Source organism: Merops nubicus, unplaced genomic scaffold (genome assembly GCF_000691845.1).
Source record: "Merops nubicus isolate BGI_N331 unplaced genomic scaffold, ASM69184v1 scaffold2028, whole genome shotgun sequence".
Lineage (NCBI taxonomy): Eukaryota > Metazoa > Chordata > Aves > Coraciiformes > Meropidae > Merops > Merops nubicus.
Genome location: NW_008626241.1, coordinates 24,511 through 49,252, shown reverse-complemented (window position 1 = coordinate 49,252; position 24,742 = coordinate 24,511). Strand labels below are relative to the sequence as shown.

General features: G+C 38.4%; 1 protein-coding gene across 1 annotated transcript in view; it reads left to right on the top strand.

Annotated features, from left to right (window-relative positions):
- CFTR (cystic fibrosis transmembrane conductance regulator (ATP-binding cassette sub-family C, member 7)) overlaps positions 1–24,742 on the top strand; it is a gene marked incomplete at its 5' end in the record, with an annotated part of 53,082 nt that overhangs the window by 5,211 nt on the left and 23,129 nt on the right. Inside the window, 9 exon segments of the mRNA XM_008945929.1 lie at positions 7,516–7,610; positions 10,329–10,415; positions 11,316–12,048; positions 13,115–13,243; positions 14,632–14,669; positions 15,892–16,145; positions 17,219–17,298; positions 22,486–22,636; positions 23,752–23,979. Coding sequence (XP_008944177.1) covers positions 7,516–7,610; positions 10,329–10,415; positions 11,316–12,048; positions 13,115–13,243; positions 14,632–14,669; positions 15,892–16,145; positions 17,219–17,298; positions 22,486–22,636; positions 23,752–23,979 — 1,795 coding nt within the window.

Below are 24,742 nucleotides of genomic sequence, written 5' to 3'. Positions count from 1 at the left end.
TCTAGTCTTCTTAGTTGTCACATCTTCGTTACTGAACAGGACTCAGTATGGCAGATTGAAGGATAGATTTCAAATAGTATTTCCCTGTTTATTCCCCAGTGTGATCTTTTAGGGATTTATGATGATAAGGGTTAGTGCTTTGTTGAATTGGGGTTGTGTGTGCTCTTATTCTTTAGACAGAAGAGGTACCAGAGGGTTTTTGGCTAAGGGAGTTCACTTTGCCACCTTCTCTGCAATTTTCCCATGTAGTTATATAGCCCACCTGAATGTAGGCCTGTTGCTGAGTCTAGTTCTTATATGGGCTCTTCAAGGTGAATCAAGGATTGGTGATAAAAGAGAGTTTATTTCCTTATTGCACATATGCTGAAAGTCAGTTAACATACAGCTTTTAGCAGTGGCTAAGTGAGATTTACTTCCAATCTCTATGCTCACAGAAACTTTTTTGGGAATACAAAGCTGTCTTTTGTGACCCAGATGTGTTACTGCTGCAAAAAGTAATACTTGTGAAATGCCTCCTTTGCTTTGCCATCTCCACTATCACCCTATAGAGGAAGCATACCAAACATGTAGTCAGATTCCTGAATTTGATGTCTTTTCCCCTTTGTCTTCATTAGTGTCAATAAACTACTACAGGTTACTCTGTGTGGGTCATGTCATACCATCTACGTAGGTCTGGGGCTTCCTGACACATAGCAGAACAGGACACTGAAGCTGGATGATTTCATACAAGGTGCTCTGCATTTTGTTTTAGATCTATGGAGCTATGCAGTTGATATTAAGCAAATGTAACAAATCATTTGGAGTGCATGACAGTTTTCAGGAAAGTCAGCACTACATTTTTCTGCTTGACTTTTTTTGTTGGCACAGAGGCACTTAAAACCTCTTTAGAGTTGCTAAGTACTTGAGGTAAATTTATCTCAAATTATGAAAGATGGTAAGTTCAAGTAAATATTTCACAGTGCTTTTCATTTTTTTAGGTTTCCAAGAATAAAATGGAACTTTTTTTTTTTTAATTCAAAGAGTTCAGGTAGCTACATGTTTTAGTTCCTGCTTGCTTTCTGCCTTCAGTTTCTTATTCTTGATGCCTTCTTGCAGTTCACCTCCACTCTAGTTGTGTCAGTACACCTGTTGATGATGTACTTAAGCAAGAGGGAGAGTACCAAATTTAACCTATATTCTAAAATGAAGGTCCCAGTTTGCAAATATGGAATTGAAGGCTCAAGCCATTGATCAACATGGATCAAACCATTCTAGCACAGATCAGTAGTCCTTACCATTTGTCCTTTGTTCAGAAGCTTTTGTGAAATAAGTTGCTTAAATGGACTTAGTTTTGAGTGTGCCGGTCTTATCACAGATCTATTACCTTTGAAATCTTTTATTGGCATGCTGTGACAGAGAGAAGCCAAGATGCAGTTGGTATGGATTCTGAACTCATTTCCTAAAGACAGTCCCCACAGGCAAGCTTAAAGGTACTCGGAAGGTAATGTAAGATGAATTGATACTGCCTCAGCTTATGCTACCTTTTTTAATTCTCATTGCTCAACAGTGAAAGCCACTGGGAGATGTGGACTGGATGAGTTTATATGTCTATGGAAACTTGCTACTAAATTTAAAGTAATTCTACAATTGTAACTTCCCCAGAGATTGAAGGGTTGTGTTAATGCCATGGCAGGGGTAACATAAATATAAATGGGGGTTTGTAAGAGTAGCCAATTAGGTTTGCAAAATCCTTATTATACATTAGTTTTGAAACCATACTTCCATGACTGCCATTTTTACCTTTTAACGATGTAAGATAGATATTTTTCCACCTAGTTAGTTCATTTGATCCTTCAATAGTTACATAAGAGACCATAAACGCATAATGGCAAACTACCTTTGAGAGATTACTACTCTTAAAGTAAACACATGTTCTGATTTGAGAGCCACCAGCTGTTCATGAATGTAATGTTTAACATGTCATGCAAACAGAGGAAGTGTTTCCACGGGAAATCAAATCATATAATAGTACCAAAGAAAATTTGTGGCTAGATCCTGTGTTTTTTTGAGCTGGTTTCACAGGGAATTCAAGAGATCATCTTTCATCTAAGAACTTAGACTATAGTGAGAATAACTAGAGAAGGAGATGGTCAATATGCTAAACCCTGGTTTGTGTTCCTGCATGTTTGATGTCTCCTTGCAAAGGATGGCATCCATCCCTGGGTGGCGAGTTCACTGTAATGTCAAGGATGCCCTGAAACAGAAACACATATACTTGCATGCCACTGTACTCCTTCTTTTATCTGTGCTGCTTTGAGAGTTGGTTGGTTATGGTTGGTTGGTTGGTTGGTTTGGTGAGTGTTTTGGCAGATAAATAAATCAGCAGGAGTTGAGAGATAATAACCTCTCAGTTGTCAGTGAATGAAATACTTTGTGCCCTGATTTTCACAAGGGATGTTGGCAGATTACAAAGTGTGCGTAAGAGAGGAATAATAGGAGTTCAAGAGGATGCCCTGAAACAGAAACACATATACTTGCATGCCACTGTACTCCTTCTTTTATCTGTGCTGCTTTGAGAGTTGGTTGGTTATGGTTGGTTGGTTGGTTGGTTGGTTTGGTGAGTGTTTTGGCAGATAAATAAATCAGCAGGAGTTGAGAGATAATAACCTCTCAGTTGTCAGTGAATGAAATACTTTGTGCCCTGATTTTGCGCCGGCTTTTCACGAGGGATGTTGGCAAATTACAAAGTGTGTGGAAGAGAGGAATAATAAGAGTTCAAGTGTGGAACTGAGAGCTTTGTAGTAGGTAATTCTCTACAAGAGGATATTAAGAGGTAGCTTGGTTATCTTGTCAGGTACATGTCTACAGTGTAAATTATGTGAAAGCAAGTTACTTAGACTGTCTTCAGTGCTGCATAGAGCAACAGGTGAAGTTCACCTCATCCTAGTACAGCTAAAAGAGCATAAATACCTCTTTCAGTCAGACAGTCCACATAGTATGTCATATCTCCTGCTACAGCTGTTGCATCTTGGACATCTGGACCCAAAAGCTGACTACCTTTATACTTTTTTTCCACCTTGCATTGGTATGATCCACTAACATGAGCAGGCTCCTCTAACTGCAGTTCTTGTCTGTGGTCCAAAATCATGGGCAGGTCAGCTGTGAAGCTGCTGACACAGTGAGTTTACTGGGGGAACTGAAGTAAATAGGCTAGCACAGTTTCTTTGTAACAGGGGAGCACCTCAATCAGAGAAAAAAAAATAGGCTCAAACTCCCAAATGCACTTACTTCAAGAAGTTTATCAGCGATCAAGTAAATATGTTCAGCAGAACTCCTCTGCAATGTTCTGTGTTATCATTTAGTTAAAAACCTGTTTCAGTCAAGACAACTCTCCTCACACCTTTCCCTGTATTAAGTACAGGGCTCTGGACTGATTACCTTGGATGTTGTCCTATCTTCTGTGTCACTTCTGGAATCATACTTAATTCCCTTACCCTGTGTTTAACCTATCCACATGCAGCATACCAACCATGTTTCAAAAATCTGTTCCACAGGAATGTTTCACCATAGAGAAAGCAAGTTTTGCCAGCATTCATGTGAGTTTTGGGTGAGCCTGACACTCTACTCAAGGTCACAAACTCTTACAAAAACAAGGCTTACAATTTTGAATCATGAATCCTTCATAGATTTAACAAAAACCTCAGCTTCAGAAATCAGCGAGAGAGAGAGAGAGGAGGATCACCTAAATAAAATAAACCAAAACTTTTAAAAGTAATTTCTGATTTGAAATACTTTAAAGAAATCTGATCTTTTGGCTTCTGACCCAGGAAAATGAGAACTCGAGTAAGTTCAAGCTGGTTACCCAAAAGCCAAGACAGAAAAAATTGCTGAAAATTCTACATCTTTTAAAAAAGAACAGAAATGTTCACTAGTAGGTATGAGTCTGAAACACAAGACTCAATTTCAAAACTTTACAACTTCAGATTTTACTATTTGATATCTTACTTCCAAGATAATTTCTTTTCTGAAAATTAGGATAAATTGAAACTTACACTTTCTGCAAAATGACATTTCAGATCCATTATCTAAACATTTTTAGTAATCACTGAATTCAAATCTGGAGGTTTGTTTCTGTTCCATTTCTAACTTGTTGGCGTGTTAAAATTGAATATAATTGCTTGGAAGTAGAGAAATAGTCATGTTAGTGAGAAAGCAAGTAACAGTAAAATTTTATCTTATACTAAAGAGAAAAATCATCAAATGGAATGGAGCAGTATTGCAGCTACTGCTTGAAACTCTTGGTGCTGCTTCTGCTTGTATTCAGCTTTACTTGGCATTTTATACGATAAAGGCTTCAGTATTTTTCTTCTAATTCATTGCAAATAGTCCATACTACAGAAAAGGAACTGCAACATGCATTCAGAGGCAGCTTCTCTAAAAGACAGAGAGAAAGAAGGTGGCAAAAAAGGGAGTGCTTTGGTAGGTGAGAAGGAAGTAGAATGTGAATGGGAGCATTTTCTGGGAACTGTGAAAATGAACGTGTTAATGGCAAAAGGTGGGTGCCTTCTCCATGGGTGTGCAACTTGAGATTTCTTAGCTCCTCACATTAGAATGCAGGAAAGTAATTAGTGTCCGTGGAACTATGGAGGGTTTATTCTCTGAATAGTTATCAACAGGTTTCTCAATTTAAGCATGTAGAAATAGCTAGATTAAAGAAATCCAGTGGCTACTTCATTAATATACTAGGGTTTGTGTTGTTCAGCATCATCACATTAGGTTTGTCCCTGGCTTGATTTCACTTCCTGCACGAAATGACAGCAAGGATGTATTTGGGCCAGCCCTATGTACTTTTTCACAATAGGTAATGCATGTTCCAACAAATAGCATTGTGTGTCTATTGGACTTCATCACTCTGTTTACGCCTTTGAAAGAAATTACTAAATATTTTTTAATTATTATAATTACAGCCTGAAAAGTTCTTTGTCTGTTCCATGCCATATATTATCCTGAGGTGAAGGGTGGAAGAGAGCAGAAGGGGAACTCATTAAAAATCTGATTAAAATTCCATGTTGACAAACGTGCAGAGAAATGTATCTAACGAAAACCCACCACCATTTAAACAATGGGATCCCTGGAATTAATTTCAGTAGAGAGAAGATTTTACCCTGTTTGCAGGGGAAGATGCACTGGGCCCAGTTCTTCACCTGGAATTTTTTTTTTGAAGAAGGAGAATCAGGAAACAGAAATGGCACCAGCAGCATTACAGACAGCAGTACTGGTAGAAATGGGAAAGAGCTGAAAACAGCTTAGATAGCTAGGTACTTAACTATGCAAATCTCAGTGTTCAGGTGAAGATACTGGGTAAATGTCAAAATTACAGATGAACAACGTGACTCCTATATGTATAATGAAACCACAAACAATTTGAGCAGATTGCCTAAAATAAGTGCCAGAAGAGCTTTCATGCCAGAATTTCACATGAACTCTCTAAACACTTCATGGTCTATAGGAAGATGATTTTGCTGTGTTTAAAAAATGTTGCAAGCACTGTTTTTCACATCCCTTTTTCTGCAAATACCTGAGCTGTTGTGTTAGTACCAAGGATTTGCTTGTGTGACTCTTTGTTTTACAAGAGGGAAATAACTCGATAGCATCAGAAGAATTTAAAAATCACCTGCGATAGATTTTCCATACATAAGAGCATCTTGATTTTAAGGTCAGAATCCTCTAAGTCAGGAAGTAAACGCTATTATCAAATTAAAGAGTTGGGAGAATCTACCATTTCCTGACAGACCAGGCCATCAATTTCTAGCCCTTGAGAGGCTGGACCTTTCATCTGTCACCGATCCAGGGCTGAACAGCATTGTTCACTCTGTTCCTGAGGTCAGAGCAATTTACAGGGAAGGAAGAAGGAAACATTTCTCTGGAAGCATTTTTATTTATTTATTTATTCTGCAAAACCTCAGGGGTTTGGAAAGCCAAAAGGTTGTTCAACAGAGAGTGATTAACCACCAAAATCACAGCAGAGGTGATCAAAATTGGATTATTTCTGACTCTGTATGAAATGCGAACTTCTAGAGAGCAGCCCTACCTAGAATCCTAGGTTATATTGCCCTAGAAGTGCTTCACATGTCTTCCAGTCTTTTTTTTTTGCAGAAGCTGCAGGATTTCTTTGGGTGCTGCAGAGTGAATGCAGACACCTGAGTTCTGCAGTACTCTTGGGAGAGAGACCCCAAAACAGGCTGCCTTTTCCAGAGCACTGCTTAAAGCATGCTCCCAGAAGCTCACTTTCTGAGGGATTTTGCATGCCACCTTTCTCCTCCTCCTCCCGAAGCTGAACTAAAAGGAAAATCTTTGTAAAGCATGAGAACACTGGAGCTGATTTTGTCTGTTATCAGATGCCTCTGTCAGCTTCCCTGGCTGCCAGGGACCCCTGCCTTTGGAGCAGGAGGTCCCAAGGAGCAGTGGGAGTGGCAGTCTAGTGCTGCCATGTGGGGAGCACAGGCAATGGGAGCTTCTGGGACACTTGTGCTCCCAGCTTGGCACATGGTAAACTGCCCTGGAGTCGTACTTGCTTAGAAACCTAGATGCCCTGAGGCACAGGGTGGTCATCCAGCCTGTGTTTCTGTGAGAAGTCCCCTGAAACTACCACCACCACACTGATAATGGTGTCTCTGTATTGGCTTAAGGATGTAGGCCAGGTAGGGCTTGAAGGCAGAATTAATATTTTTTTGTTAGAGCAAGTGTAAAAAATAGAAAAAAATAGACAGCCTTGAGGCATAGAAACTGTTCTCCATGTCTCCACTTCCACGAGTTATTGTGGTTTGTATGGGTCCTCAGTTTCAGTGCTTAATTCTCCTCTCAAGAACATTTCTGGCCACTTCTGCCAGTGGGGCACAAGGATGTCCTTTTCTCCTTTCTCTGTCTCACATTAGCCTGAAATGGTATTTTCTGTTTTTATTACTGGCTGAAGATTCTTTTTTAGCATAGTCATGAGTTATAACTTACAGCCCAAGCACAGGAACTTTGGTCCCAAACCTATTGCAAACTTTGAGCATTCGTGGCACTCCCACCTAGGAATTTTGTGCAAGCCTTTTTTAATGAACCTGCCTGAAGTCTAAATTTCTGTGGCTTAGATCCAGATTTTGCTTCTTGCTCTCACTAACTTGAGTGGCAAGTGCATTTATCATTGTTATTTTACAGAAAACTTGAATGGTTAATGTCTTGGATTAATATTGTATGAAGGTACATTCCTTGCTTTTATGGAAATCTAGCAATTAAGACAAATATTTGTTCTTGAGATCTTGCAGCTCGTGATTGTTCTCTGCGACAGAATGATACATTTTCTTCTATCACCGTTTGTGTTTACATAAACAAATGAAAGAAAGAATCCTCTGTGGGACCTTTTTTTTCTTTCACAACTTCTGTCTAACCTGTCTGTACACTATTGTACTCTACGCTTTCATCCAGTCTGTAACTTGAGTTTCTTGAATATGGAAAATACATGTATGATTCTTAAAATAAATTTATTAACAGGACATTTCCAAGTTCCCAGACAAAGATTATACAGTGCTTGGAGAAGGTGGAATCATTCTGAGCGGAGGCCAGAGAGCACGAATCTCACTAGCAAGGTGAGTGTTTTGCTCTTCAAGTAGCATACTGCTTCATGTAGGAAAGTATTATGACTAAGCACTTAAATACGTGTGGACCTCCTGCTAATTAAATATCCTCCAGGTGTATCAGAAACATCATTTTCCTATCAGAAATCTGAGTTTTGCTATGAAACTGTGTTTGTAATACACCTGCATATTTATTTATTGAATTTTAAAAAATTGATGTCAGATGCATGCTATAGCTTAGCTGAAGATGAATCTTTCCCTCCCTGATGCAAGATGCTGTTTGAAGTTTCAGACCTTTAAGTGTAGCTTTCTAAGTACAGAAACAAATGTTCCAGGATCTCTCCCTGCTATGACACTTCTATAAAGCAGTTTATATATTAATTAATGATATACTCCCTGTCTGCAGGTAGCAAAAATGAAAAAAAAAAAAAAATCACATTTAAAAAAAATCTTGCAAATAGTTTTGCTCTTTTTCGGTTGTAAAAAGAAAAAGTGGAAAGAATGGCTACTCAGTACCCGTGAATAATAGACTGGCCTTATCTGTTTGACCTTCCAACATTTGTAAGTAATTTTGAAGGTCTACAGAACAATAACATAGGTGTTTGTCTTATAAATTAGCTATGTGTTTCAGCAGAATCACTTAGCTATCATCAGAAATCCAGTAATTACAGCTCTGATGTGTAAATGGCCCCATTTATTTCTGTGCCAAGTGCAAATTACACTGGTTCCCATGCTCAGAAATGCTGGGTAAAAGTAAAATCAGATTATGGTTATCCACACTGGCAACCCATGAAAGATGTACATGTCTATGAGGCTAAAAGATGGGTTCATTTAAGTAGAGAAGCTTTCAGTGTAGACCTTTCTAGTGGATTTGTGAGAGTGAAGAGCCATATGGATGGTTCTGTTTTATCTTATCTGTGAGATAAGAGAGGAAGGGAAGAGCAGGGAAAGCTTTCACAGAAAAAAAAACAAACAAACAAAAACACCCAAACAACAAAAACCCCTTAGATTTTAATTTAAAATGCAACATTTATGTGAAGTATTTCCTAAATTCTAGGAATAATAATAGAATTATACAATGCTTTGAATTGGAAGGAACCCCAACATGTCTAACCCTCTAGTCATATCTGTTGCTTTTCAGATGGTCACAGTTCATTTACTGGAAGGTAGCAGAACTGATATAATGTATGTATTGTCAGCTATATAATTATTATTTTTAAAACAACTGCATGTCCCAAAGACAGTGGCTATATCTGCCTTACATTTTCTTTGGGATCCAATCTAAGCTCAGCACCCTGCAAGGTGTGCACATGTTGAGGTGTGGGTTGCAGATGAAGCTCTGAGAAAGCTAGAGGAGAAAATTTAGAATTACAGTGCCAGGCTGTACCCATCTGCACTGGTGATAAGCTGGACTTTATTTGCTTGAACTGTCTGCGTACATGTGTCTGGTGTACTCTGTGCAAAGCCATGTGAAATGGGAGGCCCTGCTAGAAGTGCCATCAACCAGCCATCATGAGAGGCAGATGGAGATTGCCTGAGGCCATCTTTCTTACACAGCACTGTCAGTTCCACTGGGGGAAGAAAAGAACCAAGGGTGAAAAGAAGTGCATGCCCTGGGTTTGAGCTACCTCACTGGCCTGGCACCCTAAAGCCAGTCATGTGTAGCTACTGAATCCAACATACAAATTACAGCAATAATTTGAGTGCTACCATTATTCCTGGGAAAAAAAATTGCAAACTTTTAGCTGATAAGAACAGTTTAAACTTTTTGTTGTTGTGCAGCCACTACATCATATATATCACTGTATCACATACATCACTACATCATAATATATGGTTAGTGAGATCCATCATGACACAGGCTGTTTCAATAAAGTTGCTTGGTTTATTGATGTAATATACTATTATTGAGGCCTTTTTTCATCGTGGTTTAATATTTTCACATTATTTAAGATAATAATTTAAAAACTAATCTTTAGTGTACTTTCAAACGTACCGAAGTAACAACTGTCCAATTTATTGTTACTAATTATACCGTGATTAAAATAACATTGTGATTTTCATACAGAGGATGGCAAGAGGCCTTTTTGAACTTCTGTTGAAATCGATTTAACTCCTCCCCCCTACTCCCAGCCCTTAGCCACAGGTTTAGGTCTCAGTGAGCCAAGTCCGGGCACATACAGCGTAAGATCCTAATGCTACAAACAGTTTTTCATGTCCTGAGCTCAGAATATCCAGTCTCATTTCAGATAGTGTTTGCAAGATCATGGCTGGCTTGTCTTTGCTCACCAGTAGTTTCGAAGTACTTTTAAAACTGAGTGCTGAGAACTAAGTCTTTTCATAGCTGTAATATTCCCTCAGGCACCAGTAGGTACCAAATTCCCATTTCAGTGGTCACTGTACACCAGTGGGGACTGTCAGATGCAGGCAATAAACATACCTTTAGAGTAACCTGTGCAGAAGGCATCTGTGTAGCTTCCTTTGATTGAACAGAAATTAATGGAATTAATGGAGTTAATTTGTGTTGTGGTCTGCAGCAAGGAAAGGCTTTGTTGCAAGGTGTCTTATAAGCATATCTATCATGGAACCCCAGCTCTATATTGATGAGGTAGAAAGTCTATCAATTGCAAGTGTTTGAGACAAAACTGTAAAGGCATTGTTTTAAAATTCTATTTATGTAAATGTATAAGACTCGTGAAAGTTAATGTCACTTCCATTTTCTCTGTTCAGAGCAGTGTACAAAGATGCCGATTTGTATCTCCTGGATTCTCCTTTTGGACATTTGGACATTTTTACAGAAAAAGAGATATTTGAAAGGTATCATATGTTTTGATAGATTGTATTTAAGAATCCCACCAAGCAGCACAAAGTAAAACCAAGAACCAAAATTTAATAACAGTACAAAAATACAGAAGTTATCAAAGTTACATGTTTTGGGGATGCTTAGTTTTAGGGATTCTCATGACTGAGTGTGTTGAGTTAGCAGTAGGACAGTGTGCAGAACTGGGAAGGAGCCTGGACTAGGTGTACACATTACTGCTCTCTCTTCCATCTCAATGTATCGAGGCTGCTGTAATCTATTATTCCCAGAGTGCATGGCTTCATATCTGGTGTATCTGTGTACCACAAAGGCTTTCATTTTAAAAAACTTACCTGCTTCTTAAGTATAATTTTCACTAAAAGCAATATTTTGGCTTGTTTTTCTAATCACTGAGAGACTGGTCATCTGAAAGTGCCCACTGACCAAGAGATTGGCAGCAGGTTGGCCAAAGACAGAAACATTTGGCTTGTCCAGGTGGGGTGTCTCAAAACGTGAAGGACACACTGCCATCCTTGATCATTTCAGTCATCCTAACATTAAAATTTTGAAATCAAGTTAATAGTTTAAAGCTTGGTAGCAAAAGATCTAAGTATCCCTAAGAGGAAAACAAATATTTAATTTTCATGTTGAACTGTGCTTTTTGGGGATGATTACTTTTTCCTCTGTGGTTGGTTTTTTTTTGTTTTTTTTTTTTTTTTGTTCCTGCAATAATGCACTCTTCCTTTACACTCAGCCTTACCACCTCCTCTATAGTTTGCGGGAGTACCCAAAACTACTCATACTGAGAAGGGGGCAGGTAAAAGCAAAAAAAAAACATAGATTGAAAGGGAAAGGGATAAAAGCAACATTTAATCATGGAGGAAAAAAATAATTTTTAACACTTTCCTGTTTTATAGCTGTGTGTGCAAGTTGATGGCGAATAAAACTAGGATCTTGGTTACTTCAAAACTAGAACATTTAAAGATTGCTGACAAAATATTAATTTTACATGAAGGGAGCTGCTATTTCTATGGAACATTTTCTGAACTTCAAGGTCAACGTCCAGACTTCAGCTCAGAGCTGATGGGATTTGGTTCTTTTGATCAGTTCAGTGCAGAAAGAAGAAATTCGATTCTGACTGAGACTCTCCGTCGATTTTCCATTGAAGGAGAAGGCATGGGGTCACGAAATGAAGTAAAGAAGCAATCTTTTAAACAAACCTCAGACTGTAATGACAAAAGGAAGAACTCCATAATTATTAACCCCCTTAATGCAAATAGGAAGTTCTCAGTTGTGCAGAAGAATGGGATGCAGGTCAATGGGATAGAGGATGGCCACAATGACCCCCCAGAGAGGAAGCTCTCACTGGTACCTGACTTGGAACAGGGGGACGTAGGATTGCTTCGGAGTAACATGCTAAACACCGACCACATGCTGCAAGGTCGAAGGAGGCAATCTGTGTTAAACCTGATGACGGGCACCTCTGTGAACTATGGACCAAACTTTTCCAAAAAGGGAAGTACAACATTTCGGAAGATGTCTATGGTGCCTCAGACAAACCTGTCTTCTGAGATAGATATCTACACCAGGCGATTGTCTCGAGACAGTGTCTTGGACATAACTGATGAAATCAATGAGGAGGATTTGAAGGTGTGTGTTGATTTACATTCATCTTGTTTTTTTTTTTTTTTTTTTTTGCAGTGATAGTTTAGTGCAATATACTGATTATATATTTTTCTACTTGACTGTGTCATTCCTAATGCAGTACTTCTCAGTGGAATATCTTTTTGAAATATCTGTGATTTTTTTTTTTAACACAAATATAATCTTGAAATAATTGAAATCCTAAACAATTTATTTTGCCTGATTTTAAATATTTTCGAATAGTTTTCTCTGTCTAGAATTTCAGTACGGAACTTTAATCTCTTGCAATATAAATTTAAGATTACTTATGCTAAAATGAATTTGAAGTGGAACAGAACATGGAAACCCATTGTTTTGAAACATTTAAGTAAAATTGATGTTTGAAATATTAAGGATTATAGAAAAAATAAAATACATTTGAGGCACTACAAATTTGTCAAATTCGTCAGACTGCTTAGCTCATGTTTTGATACAGATAATGAACAGAGGAGTAAGCTGGATTTTACTCTGTTTTTAAGGATGTGCTGGAGGTCACGCAATTAACGTTGAGTTTTACACCAAGAACTGGACCAAAATTCCTTTTTTCCAATAACTATCAACTGGTCATGATGGACTACTTTCATATTCAAAAGTGACGGTTGATTTTCACAGGAGAGAAAAGTTCTCTGAAGTAGTTTTCTAGGTGAAAAAATGTCTACAAGAAATATTTAAACTCATAATTTGTTGAAGCACTGCCCATTTTTCTTTTGCTTCATTGATCTCAGCAGAACACCCATGCCCCTTGGGAATATTTAGTCTAACAGCACAATAATAAACTTTACTGAAAGAAAATAGGTATTGATTAACCATTTCTGGGCTTGGAGTGGTGCTGAACAAATCTTGGTTGTTTCTTTCAGTGTCATCTGAAAATTTTGAATCATCTCTAAACTGTTTTGTTATATCAAAGATGACTCAATTAACTCTCATCACTCAAAGTGACTTAGCAGAGAGAATAAGAGCATTCATGTGTCAGAAATTTTCATATATAGATATTCTAATAATTCTTACTGTGGTCTTATAAATTTTTTGACAGGAATGCTTCAGTGATGATGCTGAAAGCATGGGTACTGTTACCACATGGAATACCTATTTCAGATACGTTACCATCCACAAAAACTTGATATTTGTTCTAATTTTGTGTGTGACTGTCTTCTTAGTTGAGGTAAGAAAATCTATGCTTTATGTCTTATTACTACAAATGATATTTTTTCAAACTGTGTTCTTTGTGATAAAAAGATAAATGCATAAAGCATCAAGACATTAGCTCATATATGTATTGCTTATTGGCCACTAGTGTTCAATAAAATTGCAATGATTTTTATACTCTTTAGATGAACGTTTCTCACCAAAGACAGTGATTTGTGCATGGCAGCAGAAGACCCACCTTCTCAAATTATCTGCTATTTTCTGCTGTGTGGTACCATAAATAAGAATTGTTGCCCTATGCAGGTGAAAGATCTTCTGTTATCCATTAAAAGATATCTCTGCAGAGACCTGGGGGGTTAACTAGATTTTTTTTTATGACTACATACATAAATTCTGGAGAACTGTTTTCAAAAACGAGTTGATAGCCTTGCTCCTAGTGGAAGAAGAGTGGTATGGTAGAGAACTGAATGCCTGTCAGCATTTAAAGATGGATGGGGTGTTCCTGCACTGGGCAAAGAATCTGTTTTCCAAGTACAGCACAAAATGCTGTCAGAAAAAGTGTTGAAGAACATCTGGCTGAACATGCAAACCTGACCATTTTTCTTATAACAGAAATTGCCTGCTTTTTGTCCTGTCTCCCAATTTAGGAAAGGCTTTTAGTATATATATAGAATCTCAATGTCCCTTTTTACAATTAATATCCTAAGTCAAGTGGTTTTGTGAGGGAAAGAACATGTTTCAGAGAGAAGACTGGGAGATTAATGAGGTTATAGTCATATATCAACTTATAACATATAGTACCGATTTCTCCGGGTATTTTTCAACATGTACTGAAAGAAGACAAGAATCCCTTAGCAATGCAGGACTAGTTTATGGCTAACTGTGTCAGTGAAAGATTTTCAGCAGTTCTGTAGTGGCATTCAAACTCTTGAGTATTATCAAACCTGAAGAAGGATATGATTGATGGTATCCTGAATTTACACAGTGGGTGATTTAAATTAGTTCTTTTGAACCAGGAATAAAGCCTGCAGCTTGGATCTAGTTTGGGATCTTTAATTTTTAAGCCACTACCAGAAGTAAGGCGATATTTAGATCTGTAGCTGTTCTTTGTATTAGCAAGCTTTTGTTAATATTATGTTAAAAAACAATACAAGAATATTTAGGCGCTTGAGAGTCTGATTGTAATACAAGTCTAAATGTAGCTTTTCTGGTGGGATGCACTAAATGCTTTCTGTGGAAAGAGGAGCAGATATGACAAGGTTTTTGCTTCAGATGGGTTTGATTTCCATCAATTTATAATGCTTCCTCTAAAAACAATTATTAAGTCAGTGAAAGAAGATAAGTAAGAAGAAAGATGTAATGTGACAAGACAACAAAAATTGACTCTGTTTTCTTTGGTCACAGGTAGCTGCTTCTCTTGCTGGGTTGTGGTTTCTCAAAAAGTAAGTGGTTGTGATCTTTTATGGAGAAATTTGGGTCTCCTTTATATTGATTTTTCCTGTAACTAATTTAAAAATTCTGCCAGATTTTTTTTTTAACATAGGCATTAACCTATGTTAAAAAAAATATTTGTTCATTGATGGATGATCTAAATACCTCATGTAACTGGTATCTTAAACTGGTACTTCTTTAAGATCTAACAAGCAAATGGTTTGTCTCTTGTTATTGAGCACATAACAACGCACACAAGACTTTCCTGGGTCAGCTCACTGTAGAGTTGCATAGACTTGATTATCCTGAATATACTGTGGCTCACTGCTGTCTTTCAAAGGTGCCAGGTGAGATATTTGCCTAGGAACATTTTAAATGAGCAGTTTCTGTAAGACCCCATTTGTACAAATTCCTCTGCTCACCTTATGTAAAGTTCCCGTAAGTTACAGGACCAGGCAGATGAAGGTTAAAACATCCTGAGCAGCAGTATGGCTTTTCCTGGGTTAATGCTTTTGATCTCTGCATTTCTCCTGCAGTGCTAGGTCTGTGTGCTTGCGTATAGAAAGCATATGCTGAGTTAGGTCTTGTCTGGAGGAGGAGGGATTTATGTTGATGTTCCCTTAGTAAGTTACTAAAGCGTTTGATTTTTACAGTACACCTAAAGCATTTGACTTCTTTTTTTCAACACCTAAACTATTTTTTTTCTGTTTAAGAGAAGTGGGTGCATTTTCCTTGTTTAGGCTAGTTTTGTCAGTGGTTAAACAGGCAGTAGATTTGCAGGAGACTACCAAAGAACAGCTTTTTCACAGAAGTTTGAGAAAACTGTTGGAGGGATAGTAATATACCAATGGCTTAATTTCTGCCTTGGTAAAAGTCTTTGTTGCACAATTGCAGCGGATTTCAGGAATTGCTACAATTGTTGATAGGCACCTGAATCACCAAAGGTATATGAGGAGATGGATAAGCCATTTATTGCCTTGACCCTTGACCTCTGAACACACAGACAGAGACACACAGTGACAGTAACTTTGCCTTAGCGGAACATGAGGTAGTTAATAATTTATATTTCATACATACAGGACACTATTTTAAAAATGACTGGAAATATATATAACTATTCACACAGTTTTAAAACAATTGAATGTTGCGGTAGTTCTTCTTTATTAGAGAAAATAAAGAGCAAAAAACCCACAATTTCCAGTAATTCATTGATTTTTGATTTCCATCACACAGGACAGCTTTCAAAGCAAATGCAACACAATCAGAAAACAGTACCTCTGACAAACCTCCTGTGATTGTCACTGACACTAGTGCCTACTACATCATTTACATCTACGTGGGAGTGGCAGATACTCTGCTTGCCATGGGAATCTTCAGAGGTTTGCCCCTTGTGCATACGCTCATAACAGTGTCTAAAACTCTTCATCAAAAGATGGTGCATGCTGTTCTTCATGCACCTATGTCAACATTCAACTCTTGGAAAGCAGGTAACTGAGATGGGAACTGATTGACTCATGTAGGGGTTTCATTTCAATTAAACAGTTTTCATTCTGGTAAAGGACACTGTTACTTTCCATTAGAGACTCTCCAGTCAAGATGAATGTTAAGTTTGCCACATAAGGAAATTTGTGAACCTTTTAATGAACCTTGATTTCACTTTAAGTGTGACATATTTCAGTTGCCAGTTCTGACTCTAAAATATCACCTTGTAAGTCAGAGAAAATCGACTATTAACTGTTTGGAGCAATAAAACTAGAATAGCTTCTAATGAATAGACTTTGTCAAAAAATTGCAATGCAAAAGATACCATCAACTATGTGGTGAGTGACAAGGAATCAGGCATGGATAATAAGTGGTGCTTTATTTCATGACTAGTCCTACTAAAATGGCATAAAACATCAAATAGTGTGAATAATGGTATGTGTATTCTAATTGAGTTCTGGAGTTGATACCAAATTCATTATATAACTGGTGCAACAAGTTTCAGCTTCAGCTGTACATGAAGTTCCTATCCCACACCCTTCTTACTGGTGTGTACTAGATTATAGGAGACATTGGTAAATGGCAATACAACATATGGTTTCTCCTTCATTTTCCCATTATATTCTTAATTCTGTTGTTACCTAGTGATTAATACAGTAATTCTGCTCAGAAGTTAAGGAACTGGCGTACAGACTCGTACAAAAGCTGCTGTGCAGATTATCTGTGTATCAATAAATCTTGCTGGACAAGGGGTACAGACCTTATGCATTGTGCCTCTGTTTCCATCCCATTTAGTTATGTTTCTTTCTTTTATCATGTTTTTCTGTTTTTTTTTTTTTTTTTTTTTTTCCTGAGATTCCAAGAGCTGAAACAGAAGCCAAATTCCTCCATGGGGAATGAAGTGGTAGCTCCACGAAGCTGTAATGGAATTACTTGTGCTGGAAAAAACTCTTGTGCTTTTCCTTAATATTTTCTGTTCAGAAAAAGTTGTACTTTTTGTAAAGTAATAAATGTAGGAGTTTTCAGGTGTTAATATATCTGACTTTTTTTTTTTTTTTTTTTTTTTCTTAATCCATAGGTGGTATGCTTAACAGATTCTCAAAAGATACAGCAGTACTGGATGACTTACTTCCACTTACAGTATTTGACTTCATTCAGGTTTGTAGAATAAAAGCCCTAAATTTTGCTGTCTTATAGCAGTGTAAAGATTCAGTCATACATAATGCAAAAGAAATCATATTAATAAGAAAAAATAACAACTGGAATTAAATCTCTCTTCCTTTTTTCCCCATCTGTATCTCTATTTACATAGTTGCTGATTTTGAAGGTCAACTTTATTGCTTCGTTTTTGAGTACTTGCCTGTATGTGCACCTCCACCATTTGAGCAAACCACTTTCAGTACTTGGGCTCAGAAACATTTTTACCTTGCAGCCCCTTAGAGTGCAAGTACCTGCCCACAGCCAACTTCAAAGGTGTAAAGGGCATTCCTTAGTTTCTTTCCATTATCTTGGCTCACGAGTAATATTTTTTTTTTTATGCTATCCTTTGATTTCATTCAATTGTTTTCATGACTTTGCCTCCTTAGCTTCTTTTGTTCTCACTTAGCTGGCATTACCCTTTATTTACTACTTCTCTTTTATTGAATATATTCTTGTTTTTTTTTCTGTTCTTTTATTTTCTGTGGAAACTCTTCCAGGTCTGCCTTAATGTGTAGTTTGATCCATGATGATGTGCTTTCAACTCTCAGTTAGACAGTTCTGCCACATTCCATCTTGGAGGTATTTTATAACCCTGAGTTGTAGAATTGCAAACTTTTTGGTTTTTTTGGATGGAGAGGCTTGTTTCCAGTGTACCTCCTGAGAAACTCCATGCATTGCAAAATCTTGAGTTTTGAATGACTTTCCAATTCATTGACACTGAAGAGAACATTGAAGAAACACAGTTGAAGAGGCAATTCCAGTGTTTTTCAAGGAGGATGTCTTTGTTTTCTCCCTATCCTGCCTATTCTGAAACTCTGTGGCTCTATGTGGATCCCAGCATCCCTTATTAGTGTCCCACCACTAATGCTGCAACCTCAGCTTTTCCTCATCTAGAGTCTTCCCTGCTTTACAGCCCTACCACTATGATGGTCTGATCAGAACAGAATCCTGTTCCTTGTGTCTTTATTAGTAATAGATAACTTTGACTCATGACTTTAGAGAGGCCAGTGCAGCTCCACATGAAGAGTTTCAAGGACATTCCAGCTCTACTTCACGTCCTGATGACATCATGAAGATCTGCTGAATGAGTAAATAAGGACACTGAAACCATCTCTGAACCATTAACCATGTTTGGTGTGATGGGGATTCACTTCTGTCTTTTTCTGGTGTGGCCATTTCGTTTCTGATATTTTGAATGTGCCATTGGGATGTTTTTCCAAAATTATTTTTGTTGGTCTGTCTCTGTATTTCAAACTCTCTAAAAGAAACTAACTGGTTTTCCATGTTTTCAAGGATAAGCACAATCCCTAGATTGGGCTTTTCTGTTCAGATTGCTTTCTGAGGCTAACCTATGCTGTAATGTTCCATATGTTCACCTTTGCCTCCTCAGTCTCAACTGCAGAGGCTTCTGAACGTGCATGATAAGCTGCCCTGTCTTGACAGATTCTTCTGGTGAAGATCATTGTACCTACCTACTGTCTTGAGTGTTTTTTACCAGTCATCCCTTCATAAAAAAATTTCTCATGATCCTCCATAGTTTTAAACTCATTTGGCAGCTTCAGACTTCCATGGACTCTGCTAATGAACAAAGCTAGATTCCTCTGAAGGATATGGAAAAGTTACACATATTACTTTCTCCTTTTGTGCTGATTATTGCACAATCACAGAATGTGGAAGGGACATCTATGACCTGGGACCTCTCCTAACCTTCTGCTCAAAGCAGGTTCAATTAGAGCAGGTTGCTCAGGGCCATGTTGGATTTTGGATATCTCCAAGGGTGGAGACTCCACAACCTCTCAGAATATTGCTCTGTTTGACCATCCCCACAATAAAAATGCTTTTTCTTATGTTTAAATGGAATTCTGTGCATTTCAGCTTGTGCCTATTGCCTCTTATTTTCCCATTTCGTGCCCTTGAAAAGAATCTGGCTCAGGCCTTTTTCTCTGTATAGATATCTAGTGGTATTTATAGAAATAAAATATATTTTAAATATATATATAATTTATAAATCTATTCGCATATATGCTCAAATTTATAATTTATATAAACATAATAAATGCCATCAGAAATTTATATAAAGTGATAAGATCCCCCTAAGATTCTCTTTAGGCTAAACAATCCAAGCTCTGTTAGCCTGTCATTATACATGAGATGCTCCAGTCCCTTTATCATCTTCAAGACCTTTCACTGGCCTCACTCCACTATGTCTGTATTTTTCTTGTACTGGAGAGCCTGCTCCAGATACAGTCTCACTGGTGCTGAAGAGAGGGGAAGGATTACCTTCCTTGATCTTCTGACAACACTGTTGCTGTTGGCTTCCCTTGCTCCAGAAGGGTGTTGCTGAAGATCCCCAAGACCTCCTCTGCAAAGCTGCTTTCCAGTTGGTCAGCTTCCAGCCTGCACTGGTGCATTAATTTCTTCTCAGATGCAGAGCCCTACAGAAAAGTTTAGCTTTTAAATATGCTGAGATGCCTAAATGTGAGTCTGCTAGAGATGGAGACTTGGTCAGTGCCAGCCTTCTGTTTATGTTTCTCTACGTTCATCCTTCTGACTTTTGAGATTTTCCCAAGAATTTGACACAAAATTTTAGAGCTTGCTCTTACTCCCACTTTTATAAGAATAAGCTGGCAGAAGACTCTGGCTAATTCCTTGTTTAGGGACACTGGCTTCTCTGTTGCAGCTGTGGATGTCATGAAATAGTGTTTCTTGGGACTTTTGTGGGCATTAGACATTATCAGGAAGCCTTCCCTTTTAGGGAGCAGGGCTTTTCATCCAGAATGAGTGAGGGTTCAGGATGAAATAGGCCAGGGCTACTCTCCAGTTGCTGGCATATACCCAGCTGCCCATAAAAGAAGCGGTATCAACCTTCACATCAATGACAAGAGATAGATAGCATCTGTGATGTTTTCTCTGACAGCTATCTGACCTGCTTCCATACATCTTGAGTATGACTGTGGCAGCATTACCACTAGTTTTAACACCCATCTTGGTCTTCTACCAGTGCTTACAGTGGAGTCATCTTTTCTCGGGGATCCTTCATGTGAGATGCTGCTGGCATATATTCCTTGTCCCTAAGGTTTAATATAGTCATACTCAAAAGTTCACAGTGAACTCATTGGCACCTATACTTATGGCCATGATTGGTCTTCCCTAAATGATACGCCCCCATTGGTTAACCAGATTGGCTGCTGCAGTCATTACCACCCTGAACCCTTGCTGAATTGCTGTCTCCACCACCAGCTGCATTTTCCAAACTGGTGACACAGAGGAAGTATTGGAACTTGTCTCTCCATCTGGCCTGTGTTCCAGGCCTGCAAGCTCAGCACCTGGGGTCACTGCAGTGCAGCACTGTGGCTCTTAACTGGGCTGCTGGAGTCCTCTGCTGCCATTCCCTGACCCTACGCCAATGTAGCTGCCTTGTGTGTTGATTTTTGTTACTGCCTTTTTAGAGAAGATGTCATCTTATGTTTGACTTTACACTTACTTTGTGTTTGGAGTTTATGAGATAGCAATAGATTTTCATATCCAACTTTTTAGTGAAATAACTGTTGGACCAGCTGTGAGAACAATATGGCGTTATGGTGGCCTTTGCAAAATTTGAGTAAATGATGGAAATAGGAATTATAACAGTCACTGTGTGACTGTAATTTCAAGTAATGTGAGCACTGTATAACTTGGCTCAAAGTCAACTGAACAGCTCATTTGCCTCTTAATAATTAGTGATGCAAGAGGTACAAATTCTGCAGTTTGAAATAATGAGTAAACAAAATCCATTCTTGCATTGCTACAGACCAGTGCTCTACAGCCTGCACAGACACAATCTACATGCGTCACCATTCTTTTAAGAGAAATTAGGAAAATAGCTAAAGATATCTTTAACTAGTTCATCTGTTACCGTATTGGTGTGGATTTTTTTTTTTTTTTTTTTCATAAACTTTGATGCTGCTATTGCATTGCTCAGATTTTTGATGAAAAAAGGAAGGAAGCCTGGAAGATGCTTACCTGTTTGTGAAAGCCCTCTGACTTGGAGTACTGGGAATTTAAATCCTTGAACTTATGTGGATGTAGTAGCAAAAGCACCAATGGCAGGTTTCTTCCTAATGTGAAATTAATTTTGTTTTCCGTGTATTTCTTTGCTGACTGGTCATTTGCAGTGATGTTTCAATGTGATGTTCGTAATTTTGTTCCCATTGTCCATTTGCAGTTGCTTTAGGCTGCTAAGTGTGCAGCTTGAAGTAGTTGCTGAGTGTCAAAGGTAGCACCCTGATACAAAGCAGAGCTTTGCCATTCTGCGTACAGCGATATACTTGATTTTCACTGGATTTATGTACAAGACGAGAACCGGTCTAAGTGCTTAAGGTGCTTCTAGAGTAAAGATCAAGACCTGATTTAGCTAAATTGGTCTGGAGCTACTGCATATGAGGTCTTAGGAGAATGGTAGTAATCTGTGGTGTGTTAAATACATTAACTTTGGAATGATTTTGCTCCTTTTGTGTCATCTGTCACATTAAAACATGTTTTTTTTTTTTCCTCCTGAAACTGCTAATTTTTGATACCACAAGTTCTCTCATGACTTATTTTCTGTCTTCTGATCAGGACAAGTAGTAGTGCTAGTTTCATATATCGGTTACAGTCCCTTGAGCAAGTGATAATGTGAGACTTCCCACTTTTTCTGACCCTCAGAAAAACTGCTTGGCCCAGAACCTTCAGGAATCTGTCATTCAGCTCATGACAGTCTGGCACACCTAGTCCAGATAAGACAGGGACAGTGCTGGTAGGTTTGGGAGGTGGCTGCAGATACTGCAAGTCCCAGTCTTAATTTTAACTGAAGAGTGAGTACCTAGCTGCCATTAGTTTTATATGGCTTCAAGATTTAGAAGCCTGCAATACTGGTTGTACTGCAGAGAACACTTCTTCCTTCTATTAGGAAAGAGGGCAGGTTGTTCCAACAGGTTATGCTTCTGGTCTCGGTTATTCATGATCTTTTCATGGAGGTTTGTTCTCAGCTGCAAATCCCACTTAGCTTAGCACTTTATGTTTGTCGAAACAATACGTAGTTGCCACGGGAAGGACATTCGTCACCAATCTCTAGTCTATCAAATGACAAGTTTACTATATCAATAGTATTTTTCTTTCATTCTACAGTTAATACTGATTGTGATTGGCGCTATAACAGTAGTCTCAATATTACAACCCTACATCTTCCTGGCATCAGTGCCTGTGATAGCAGCCTTTATTGTGTTAAGGGCATACTTCCTCCACACTTCTCAGCAGCTGAAACAACTGGAATCTGAAGGTAGGAGCAGCAAAATTGGTAGACTTCTAAATCTACAAGAAATCAATTGAGAAGTGATTTACCCTTTCACCTCTTCTTTGCCTTTTCTCTTGCAAGATGCCATTGTCTCTGGGAGCAGAACACCAAACTCTTTAAAGCCAGTGCTGTTACTGGTATTCAGTGCTGCTGGTATTCAGCCAATACCAAGTGCTCTGCTGCCCCAGAGTAATGGAGAAGATCTTTTTAAACCTGAGCTTTATCACCACTGCAGCTGAAAACAAATAAAGTCCTGACATAAAGTTTTCTTGTGAGTAAACATAACTTGAAAAATTGTGGTCAGGCTTGGTATGTGCCCTATGAGTTTGTTTCTTCATAAGAAAAATGTAGAATAGATGTATTTTTATTGCAAAGAATTCTTATTTCTGAAGAAGTTATTTGACTAAATTTCCTACCTCTCCCCCCATTATGAGACTAACATGTTCCAAATAAAATGGAAAACCTCATTCTGAAGTGTGAGTTTGCAGATCAGGCACTGTAGCCTGGCTTTACAACCAACTGGCAGATCCTCAGCAGATCAGTCCTGCATCTTAAACACTGATGATCATCTTCCCTTTTACTTAGGTGTAATTCAGAAGTTCCTCAGATCTAAATCATATTTTCTTTATGTTCACAGGGATCCACACTGGCTCACCACCTTTTATGTAGTGCAAGATCTGCTTAAAATTACTGTGTCAGTACAGTTGAATCCAGAGCATTAAAGAACTCTGTGCTAAAAAAAGTTCACTTGATGGAGTTATCAGAATTGCAGGAATACATTTTGGCTGGGCAGGAGCCACCTTTCTCTTGTGGTATCTTACCACAGGCCAGGAGCTTCCCTGAGTAGTATACTAACTGTGAAGAGTTAATGCCATCCCTCCTGGCAATACACTGAATGAAATTTCCAACCCCATTCATGCAAAGGCTGTTGTTGTATTCCCTGTACTAGAAGTACTTCAGTCATGTAGTCCAACAACGTGTGTAAATTAAGCACTGACCATAGTTACGCTGCCGTGAGTTAGCGCATAGGGCTATTTGCATTATATCAAAGGTATTTGCTTATGAGTGTTTATGATGTTTCTAATTTAAACACTTCACAGCTCGCAGTCCAATATTCACCCATCTTGTTACCAGCTTAAAAGGGCTGTGGACACTGAGAGCTTTTGGGCGGCAGCCGTACTTTGAGACCTTATTTCACAAAGCCCTGAACCTACACACGGCAAACTGGTTCCTCTACCTGTCAACGCTGCGCTGGTTCCAGATGAGGATAGAAATGATTTTTGTTGTCTTTTTTGTTGCTGTGGCATTCATCTCCATCATAACGACAGGTATGGTAACGTTACTGGAGTACTGAAATGGAAGTCTTCTGCTTCTGTTGAACAGCTCAGCTTTAGAAACTTCTGAGGGAAATGAACCGTTGCAAAAACTAGTGTACATTGGAGTCACTGATTTAAGTATGTCATAATAATAAATACAATTTAATTAAAATAGAAATTACACCATTATTATCTGCAATCTGATGTTGTAGAAGACTCATGAAAGGGATTATCTGCAAACAATATCTGAAGTCACATTAAAACATGTCGACACCCGATCCCCGGGATCTCTGCCACCCAACCTCTGCCGTTGGGTACCATCACAGACACAGGCTTCAATGTGAAGGATGTTGCAAATGGCGTTTATTGCGCAGCTGCAATTGCTTATATAGCACAAGCCACACCCACAAGGCCCCTCGTGGGCAGTCTGAGCTTTCCGTTACATCGCGAGATCTGCCGCACGCCGATCCCTGCCTAGGGCGGGCTCTGCTCACCACAACAGACACAGCTTTCCTTTTCTTGACTGTAATTGGTATAAAAGGAAGGAATCTTGTGTATTTTAAACCACATTAATGTAGCCATGTTAGTGTACTGAAAGCTTGTGTGTTGATTATAATTCGTAAATCTCAAAGTTTTTAAGTAAATGCAAGTTAATGTTCCTATCATTTGCAAATGGCTAAGACATGTGAAGTTTCAATGATCTTTCAAAGCCACAGCAACAGCAGAAATAGCCATCCAGTTCTCTAATTCCCAACCCACTGACCCATTTTCCAAT